The 9,834-nt window shown below is 45.7% G+C and overlaps 1 protein-coding gene across 1 annotated transcript; it reads right to left on the reverse strand.

Annotated features, from left to right (window-relative positions):
* Positions 1 to 6,938: 6,938 nt before the first annotated feature.
* On the reverse strand, positions 6,939 to 8,091 carry LOC121998140 (receptor-like protein 44). The gene has a single exon (XM_042552943.1). The coding sequence runs from the start codon at positions 8,044 to 8,046 to the stop codon at positions 7,207 to 7,209; it is 840 nt and encodes a 279-aa protein (XP_042408877.1). The 5' UTR covers positions 8,047 to 8,091; the 3' UTR covers positions 6,939 to 7,206.
* Positions 8,092 to 9,834: the final 1,743 nt, after the last annotated feature.

Here is a 9,834-nt window from a genome sequence, read left to right on the forward strand (position 1 = left end):
CTTTGGGCATGCCTTGTTGAGGTCCCGGAAGTCGATGCAGACTCGCCATTTGTTGTCCGGCTTGAAGACCAGCACCACGTTTGCGAGCCAACTCAGAAACTGCACTTCTTGTATATGACCGACCTCCAACAGTTTCTCTATTTATACCCGGATGATCAGATTTTGTTCGATGCTGAAATCTCTCTTCCTTTGTTTCATCGGCCGAGCTTCCGGTTAGACGTGAAGTTCGTGTTGCGCGATGCTCGGGGAAATTCCATGAAGTTCATGCGTCGACCATGCGAACATGTCGTGGTTTTGCTGGAGGCAGGCAATCAGCTCCGCCTTCTGTTCAACCTCCAGATCGAATGCTATGAAAGTTGTTGCTTTCGCTCGGCGAGGATGGATTTGAACTTCCTCCTTTTCTTCATAGACTAAGGTAGGAGGCTTTTCTGTAATGACACTAACCTCTAGCCGCAGGGTTTTTCGAGCGAACTTGGCCTCAGTCTTTACCATCTCGACATAGCATCTCCGAGCGGCCAGTTGGTCACCCCTGACTTCCCCGACTCGGTCATCCATCGAGAACTTAATCTTTTGGCAGTAGGTTGAAACTACTGCACGGAACTCATTTAGGGTCGGTCAGCCTAGGATGACGTTGTAGGCCGAGGGGGCGTCTACCACAATGAAGGTCGTGGCTCTGGTCCTCCTGAGCAGCTCTTCCCCCAGTGATATGACCAACTTAGCTTGGCCGATCGGCTGCACCTCGTTGCCAGTGAACCCATATAATGGGATCGCCATTGGTAGTATCTCGCCATGATCGATCTGGAATTGATCGAAAGCCTTCTTGTAGATTATATTCACCGAGCTTCCTGTGTCAATAAAAACTCGGTAGATAGTATAGTTGGCGATTACCGCTCTGATGATAAGGGTGTACTTCCACACCCTTGAGGTCTTGGGGTCCGAAGCTAATTTTGGGCCTTTTCGCCTTCTCTCAGCTACAACCCACGACGTGAATTTCCAATCGCCGAGCGTATGACTTCAGGGCTCGGTTAGAATCACCGCTGGTTGGTCCGCCGACGATGATGATTATTTCTCCTCGAGCAACATTACTTCTGTTTTCCTCCTCCCGAGCGGATGACCTGCTTCGCTCGTGCGCGGCTTGGGAAGGGTCAATGCTTCCCCTTTGCTGATGATGCTGTTGTCCCTCGGGTGATCTTCTCGCATCTTCCCACCTTCCCGTGGATTAATGCACATGCCACCTATCGGGAGAAGGAGATCGTCGACGGTAGCCCCTTGGGGTTGGTCTGGCGATTGGTGTCAGACCACGACAATCGTGTGTGTTGTGCGACGCCGACGTGTAAAAGGAACAGAACATAGGTGTCCATACCTTGTCCTTTGGTGCCTTCGGTCGATCGGAAGCCACATGCTATACGGCATGCACCCTCGTTTCTTGGTGCGGTCGGCCTTCAGCTCTCGGCCCCTTCAGCGGTTGGTGGTTGTTTAGTGGTCGTCGTTCGGTCGGCACCGCGGGTTGGGCTGGTGCCTCCTTCCTTCTTGCGGCATGGGCCTCCTCCACGTTTATATACTCATTAGCCTTCTTGAGCATGTGGTCGTAGTCGTGGGGCGACTTCCTGATGAGCGATCGGAAGAAATCCCCTTCGACGAGCCCCTGTGTGAAGGCATTCATCATGGTCTCGGACGAGACCGAGGGGATATCCATTGCTACCTGGTTGAAGCGTTGTATGTACGCTCGGAGGGTTTCTCTCGACCCTTGCTTCAAAGAAAACAAGCTGACGCTCATCTTCTGGTAGCGCCTGCTTCTTGCAAAATGATGTAGGAAGGCCGTTCAGAAATCGTTGAAGCTTTGTATCGATCCGTCTGACAATCTCCTGAACCATCGTTGTGCTGAGCCGGAGAGCGTGGTAAGGAAGACTCGACACTTCACCCCATCTGTGTATTGGTGAAGTGTGGTCGCGCTGTCGAACGTACCCAAATGGTCGTTTGGATCGGTCGACCCGTTGTACTCTCTAATAGCCAGTGGAGCATAGTGTCTTGGTAGAGGGTCCTGCAGTATCGCTTCAGAGAACTGGCGATTGATCCGCTCGGGGGACGCGTCGCCTCGAGGTGCCTTGCCCTTTCGGACATCCCGAACGGGCGCTACATCTAAAGAGGATCTTCGCTCTTGATTCACCTGCGCGATTCCCGAGGGTGTCTGGAACAAAGCCCGGAGGAATGGTATCGGGGCGGGCAATGCCTCTCCATGGGTGCTGATCGACCCTCTGTTTTGTCCCCAAATGGAGAGCTGTTCTGGTCGGTCCTCTTGCACCGCTCAGCCCCCCGATGCCGATGTCACTTACTGCGCTAGTCGGTCAGCTAGTGCCTTTTGCTGTTGCTACTCGACTATTTTGGTCGCTCGAGCTTGCACGAGCATATCGAGCTCTTCTTGAGTGAGCGTCACGGTGTGAAGTCGTCCAGCTTCTTCCATCTTCTCAGCTCGAATGCATGTGCGTTTCCACAGACGACGCCAAATTTGATCCTGTCCGAGGCTCGAGGCTATGGATGCTGGCGGACGTGGCACTCCTGTTGACTGTTGGTGAACTCCGAGTCAGAGAGACCTGCAACCACAGTAGCGTCAGTGCCGAGCCAGGGAGGGGTTCCCCGGCGATGGCCCTCCGACGCTCAAGTCAGTCTCCGGCGATATATAAGTGAGGAAGCAGAGAAAACAGGGTAACAGTAGCTACAGTAAAGTATGCATACCTTCGTTGAAGTTTGGAGCCCTTTATATATGGCTCTGAATGCTCGCGTGCACGCTCCTCAAGGTGCATATGCTTCTCAAAGCTTACCCTGAAAAGACATATCAGGAAAGTGTCCCTGACACCATACCTCAATGACCCAAGCATATCTCCGAGATGATAGTGGAAGCTTTTGTCATACTATCCTCTGCCCGTCCATGCCACCAACCATACCGTCTATCGATGGCACGAATTCTTATAAGGATATCAACTGATCCTCCTTTGGTCTATTAGTGGGCTGAGCGGGACATTCGCTCGGCCAACCCCTAGCCGTTCGGGTGGCCTAGCCCTTTGGCCGAGCGGAGTGGCCGCTCGGCCAATCACTCCACTATCCGAGTTTCGTTACCGTGCTGCGATCCCTTTTCGCTGGTTCCGAGGTTCCATGTGAGTCCGAGCGAGCTGGCTGCTTAACGTATGTCTTGTTTTGAGCGTCGGAAGCTCGATGCTTGGCCGAGCTGTGGTGATATCTAATCGGTACTTCTTTGTCCCGGTCGGACGAGTGAGTTGTCCGACCGACCAACGACACATGGACGTCGACCACCTAGGCTTTGACTTCCACCGTGGTCATGCCCCTCTGAGGGGTGGGTCCTTCTCACCGGATCAATATTCATCTATATAATGGTAAGTTAAGACTTATATATCGTAAACATAACATAATTAGACAACTACTCTATGAGAGTTATCACTATTGATTATATAAAGTCAAAGGATAACCTAACAGATCTGTTATCTAAAGGGTTAAACAAAGAGTTAGTTATATGCTAATCACAAGGGATAAACTTGATGCTGATGAAATATATTGGTTCAAAGGAAACCCAATCTATGTAAATTGAAAATCCCAAGAATTAGATTCGAATGGACAACCTATTTGTACTTATTAAGTGGGAGAACTACCTAATGAAAGATAGAGGTTAAACATATGACTTTTTAATGATCTAATAGAATAATGTGAAATACTCTTGAGATATCACTTATGTGAAAAAGAAGTGGAGTCACTTCGAAAAGAATTAAAGGTACAATTCTTAGAATGTCTTACAAAACCAGACGTGTTCATAGCCTTGAATGAATACACTCATGAGAACTAAGCCACTCGGACCTCAAGTACTCGTTAAGTACTTAGAGCAAGCTTCTTACTCACAACAACCAGCTCGGGTGTTACTAGGCATCCCAACTTAGACCATGCTTCACACACTGAGCTCGAGAAGCTTTAGGCCACAAATCTCGAGGCACTTGTGAGAATTCGACTATGACCAGACACATCTCACTCGTGTGTGGACAACCTAAGAGCTCGACCTAACTTTCTAGACTGATAGCTTTATATTATCTGCTTAAGGCATCTCAACAGAGAAGTTTGATTTTCATTTATAATTTCAATTCAAACTATATTTTCTATATCGCCGGTAACAAGATAGTCTAACAAAAAGCTTCCATTATGGACACATGGAGGCATTGTAGAAGAATGGAGTCTCAACTTAGATAAATTAATGGATAAATTTTTCTTAATGAATGATTAATCTAAGAACGTCAAATTAACGGATTGTCTATAGTAAATATTTTTTAATTTATCTTTGTGGTCGATAAAAAATTTGTATGAAATTGAATAAGTAATATTAAAATTAATCAACATAACTTAAATATCTCACCCACAACTATAAATAAATAAATAAAAATGGGAGGCGTTGCAGAATCGCTACGAAACATAAGAGACCCACGAGAGTTAACACCCATGCCTGCATGCACCGACAACGGGAGTTCCTCTGTTTCAACATCCTGAATGGAAGTCCATGGCCCGGTCAAACCGGGATGGCATGGAGGTCATCTTGTCGGAGGTGAGCTGTGTTTAGCCTGTCTAATCATATAATAATCATGGAGATTAGAAGAGGACTAATATAATCGAGTCTGACCTTAACGAAAGCCTTCGACATCCGAAGGCCCTTCCTCCGCAACTTCCTCTAGCTTTGTTTTAATAAGGTTTGATCCACAGTTTCAAAGGGTGCATGATCTCATAGGAGCAGATGGAGCTTGTGCCACTTGTTCCTGCTTGGATTCTTAATTGCTTTCAAGTCTCTTTCTGTATAACTCAGAGAGAGACAGGAGGACACGGAGATGCCCTCTCGGCCATGATAGATGCTATTTTTAGCATTGAAAAATGAATGGAAAGGAGAACATAACAAATCAAATGAAAATGACATGAAGAATACTGACATTGTAAATGTAGATAACATAAATGTTCCAAAATTAAATTTCACAGGTATTATAAAATGTTGATTGTATGTTTTGTGCATTGGCAAAATTATTGTTTATTCATCCTCCACACTCACTAAATCCAAAATTCATATGGAATATAACTATATCATTAGCTCAAATTATCTTTCTTGTCTAACAATATTTCCTAATTGTAGATGGGCTCATCAAATCCTTCTGACAATAAGGAAATACACAAACAAAAGGCCCAAAACAACTCTTTAACTTATACATTCATGGTTCCTCATCTTCAATTTTTACCCTCTCGGAAGAATATGGACTATGATTTTATTCATTCAGATATTCTTTATAATCTATCCTTAGATTATGTGAAAGGAAATAAATCACAGGGTCACTTATAGTCGACTGTAAAATTAGCTAAGGGTGGGAAAGGTAATAAATCACGAGATCACTTATAGTCGACTGTAAAATTGACTAAAGGCGGGAGGAGATTTTTTTCCTATAGACATGTAAATCAAGTTGTTGGAGACTATAAACACCAATACTATGTAATGATGGTGTCCTTTTTGTTTGCTTGTGCTCCTCTTCCAAAACTACATCCTCCTCCTAAAAGTCCAAGATCCGATGGCCTGAGATGTAAGGTATGTTATGGTTGATCAATTTTATCGGTACGGCTACTCTAATGTTCAAGTCAATATCGATGGAATGAAATGGAAAGGTGGTAGAGATGTAAGGCTAAGAGAAAAAGAAGACGGGAAAGGAAAAAAGAACGAAGAGATACCTCCGTGCGCGAAAAAAATCATGCCCCACCCTACCTCCATCAATCTTTCTATACCTAGCGGATGGATCATAAAGAAAACTCCACGTAATACCTAACATGGTTAGACCGTTGAGAGGCCAAGTGTGACAACCGTTAAATTGTACATTGACATTATTGGACCGCTAACAGATAGGTTGTTAGACGTTGTCAGGCCTTTGAGAGTCGTTGGAGATTGAAATCAAGTCTCTAGGTTTCCTAAGTCCGAATGGAAAATTGCTGGATGAACGACTCCAAATGGTTTTCCTGAGTATTGTAGCTTTGTGATTATTGTAGCATCATGGGTATTGTAGCTTCATGAGAACGGTAGAGTCTGAGCACTGTCTATAGTTTCTGATTACGGTAGCATCTCGAAATTGTAACTTCGCGAACACTGTAACTCTACGAGTACTGTAGCGTCTGGTTATTGTAGTTTCACAGGCATTGTATAGCTTCCTGAGTCCGAGTGGGAAGTTGGAAGACAAAGACTAAGTTCTCAAGGAAGGATTGATGAGTCGAGAATAAAGCCGGACGCTCAGGAGTAACTCTCGATGCCATCACATATCCCCTTCAACTCAAATTGAAGAACCGAGTCAAATGAAATTTGATTAAGTACTAAGTTGAAGAGGATCAACATGGACGAGAACTCCGGATACCATCAATTTCCATTTCAATATTGTTAACGTTGTCTCAGACAATCCTTCAACAAGCAACAGATTGAATGAAGGATAAAAATGTATTTAATTAGAAATTTAGTAACGCCACTTGATCCTTAGATCTATGACAACGTCAGAATGCAACATCTTATCCAACCAACAAGAACCAAAAAGGTTAGAGTTTTTAGTAAATCATCATGCCAAGTTAGAACAGATACTAAGGTTATACCCTAATGAAGGACATATAAAGATCTCAGACCTGTTTAGACAATCAAATTTCTCACTAGATCAGACAGCTAAACGCATGTTCCCTGCAACTTCATAGATCTCAGGATAAAAGATTAGATAGAACAGCAATGGTCTTCTTGTATAAACGTCGTCCCTTTCAACACATCTTAGAAATTTCAAACTAGAATAGATTAAAGGGAACAAGCCCTTTATTTTTCTGCATCAATAGGTAAAACCACTGATATGATCTATGAACAGAGAGGAGGAAAAAAAGCAGGCTTGAAGTAGCTGAACTGAGTGAATTATATCATTTGTAATGTTGGATGTATACATTTGATTATCAGGCTTCAAAAGTTTGTTTGTTTGTTTGGGTACAAAAGCAGGGGGAAAATCACAAAGGATGTGTTAAGAAAGATAAAAAATGGAAGGAGATCTAAAATGAAAGAGTGTTGCACAGGATGCTTTACTCTGGGAAGGAAGAATCATATGGTGTTTCCAAGATGAGATTTTGAGGCTATTCGTGGTAGATTTGGTGGGAGTGAAGGCGAATTAGTCAATATTCCGGCATCAGATGGGAGATCTTTCCCTCGTCGGCAGCCATCATGGCGGCCCGCTCGGTGACCCGAAGCCAGATGCAAACGGCTGTGAAGCTGAGGGCGAGACTGAAGAGGCCGCTGCCGAGTCCAATGCCGACGATAGAGAGCACTGAAAGCCCCCTCTCCGTCGTCGGGGGCAGAGGGTACCCGTACAGGTTGGGATTTCCGATGAAGGAGCTGGCATTAAACCGTGGCAGCGCCGCTTCTACGCCGGAGCGATTGGCGAGCAGCACGGGGATGGGACCTTCGAGGCGGTTGTAGGAGACGTCGAAGGAGGAGAGGCGGACGAGGAAGCCGAGCTGATCGGGGATCCGCCCGCAGAGGAGGTTGGCGTGGAGGTCGATGACATTGAGGTAGGCGCAGAGGGCCAGCTGCGGGGGGATGGGCCCCGCGAAGCGGTTAGCGGAAAGGTTGAGAACGGCGAGGTTGAGTAGGGCGGAGATCTCCGGGGGGATTCCGCCGGCGATCTGGTTGGAGGAGAGATCGAGGGACTGGAGGTTGGAGCAGTTGGCGACGAAGGGAGAGATGGAGCCGCCGAGGGAGAGGCCTGAGAGAGCGAGCTTGTAGACGCGCCCGCTGTTGCAGGTGACGCCGGTGAGGTAGGAGGTGAAGCCGTTGCAGGGGGCCGCGAAGTTGGCCTTGGTCCAGTTGCGGAGGCTGACGTTGGGGTCCACCAGGGACCGCCAGAGACCGGAGAGACATGACTCATCAGTAGTAGCCCCGGCCAGAGCAGGCGGCGAGAGGAGTAGGAGGAGGAGGATTCCGATCCACCATCCCGGCGGCGGCGGAAACGGCATTACAGTGGAGGAAGAATAGTGATGGATTTGGTTGCGTTTGGGGGTTGTTCCGTGTTTGGCCGCTGATACTTTTAAGAATCGTGCAGTACGACACATGACGTTGCGAATCCGATGTGGATTTGAGCCTGACCCAGATTCTGGTCCGTGGGTAAGAATTTTGGTTGGATTTGGCAGATCCGAGCTGACCTAATAACCAATTGAATGGCTGGACCTCCCTACAATTCCATTATGGAAAGTGCCAACTCTCCTAATGGAAGTTGAAGTTGAAGTTGAAACTGGAGTCACGTTGACATGGAAGGAGAAAACAAGAGTAGGAGCTCTCGGAACTGCCCCCACTAATACACTACGGTCGACGACAAGGACAACCCTTGCTCGATCGCTTTTTGTGTTGCGTCGCCCTCAGGCCTGTTCCTCCGCCTCATTGTGCCGTGGGATCAGGAATGCGATTCAGCGATTGGGGATGATCACAAGCGACTCCACGGGAGCCGCCACTACCACAGCCGCACAAAAGGATCACAAGCGATATCGTCGATCGACACACTTCCGTAGATTACTTAATCACTTGATTGATGGGTTCACCCAAATTGGAGCAGACGTTCATTTAGTGGGGCAACTTGGCCTTTGAATAACTTTATTATTATTATTTCGACAATTTATGAGAAGACGCATTTACATTTTAAAATTTATTGGAAGAGGTATATTATTTTATTCTTTATCAAATGATGTATATTTTTATAGTGTTTTTTTATTCTATCATCAATAAATTTAATTACTTTTTTATTTTCTTTATTATTATTATTTTTTCCTCTTTACTCTAGCTCCTGTGTATATAACGTTTCTTTTCTTTCCTTTTTTTTTTTTTTTTTCTTTTCTTTTCTTATTTTTACAAACCGATTTTTCTTAAAATATTTTAACATTCATAAAAAGTAAAAATAAGTAATGGATAATATCGTTTAACTTCTTACAATTTCAGATGGACATAAATAATTTCGATTGTATCCATTTCAATTTCTATAGATTTATGATGTTGCAATGAGTTCAAATATGTTATTTATTATTTATTTTAACTTATCGAAGGTGTTAAAATATAATAAAAAAAAATCATCAAAATTCTCCACGTTGGACGATTATTCCTTATTATATTTTAACACCCCGAAAAGCCAAAATATTAACACCCCGAAAAGCCAAAATAAATAATGAATAATGATCCGGTGGTAAGGTGGGGTTCGCCCGGCAGGAGGTCAAAGTAGTCAACGCCCTCGGCGGGGCGGCCGATCGAGCGAACTACCTTCCTGATCAGCAGGAAGAGTAACCGGTCCGACACTTCGACAGCTCGGTCAAACACTGAGCTTCCAACGCTCATGAAACTCAAGCAGGGAAAGACAGGGGCCAAGCGTCCATCCCGCTCGGTCGAGCAGGGGATACGGCCTCTACCCGGCATGTGAAAGAGCCTCATCCTGACAAGGGGGAGTCGGACATCAAATCATCGATCGAGCGGACATCCAGATCGGCCTGGCCTTGGTATCGCCTGGAAGGCGCTAGTCAAGTGGTTCCTCCGCTCGGTCCAGTAAGGGACAGAGGAAGCAGCTGATGATATCTTCTTAGGGATCAATGTCGCCGACAAGAGGCATGGTCAGACAGAGAATCGTACGGTGGAAACTTCCACTGTCATGTCAGGGATATGCTCGTGTTATTAAGGTATGGCGTCAGACACGCTTTTTTGACACGTCCATTCTAGGTATGCTTTGAGGAGCGTGCACGCCTCGGGGAGCGTGCATGTGTCTCTGG

Source organism: Zingiber officinale, chromosome 1B (genome assembly GCF_018446385.1).
Source record: "Zingiber officinale cultivar Zhangliang chromosome 1B, Zo_v1.1, whole genome shotgun sequence".
Taxonomy (NCBI): domain Eukaryota; kingdom Viridiplantae; phylum Streptophyta; class Magnoliopsida; order Zingiberales; family Zingiberaceae; genus Zingiber; species Zingiber officinale.

Excerpts from the sequence above, each read along its gene's own strand:
- LOC121998140 (XM_042552943.1), bottom strand. The coding sequence starts at position 8,046 with ATGCCGTTTCCGCCGCCGCCGGGATGGTGGATCGGAATCCTCCTCCTC.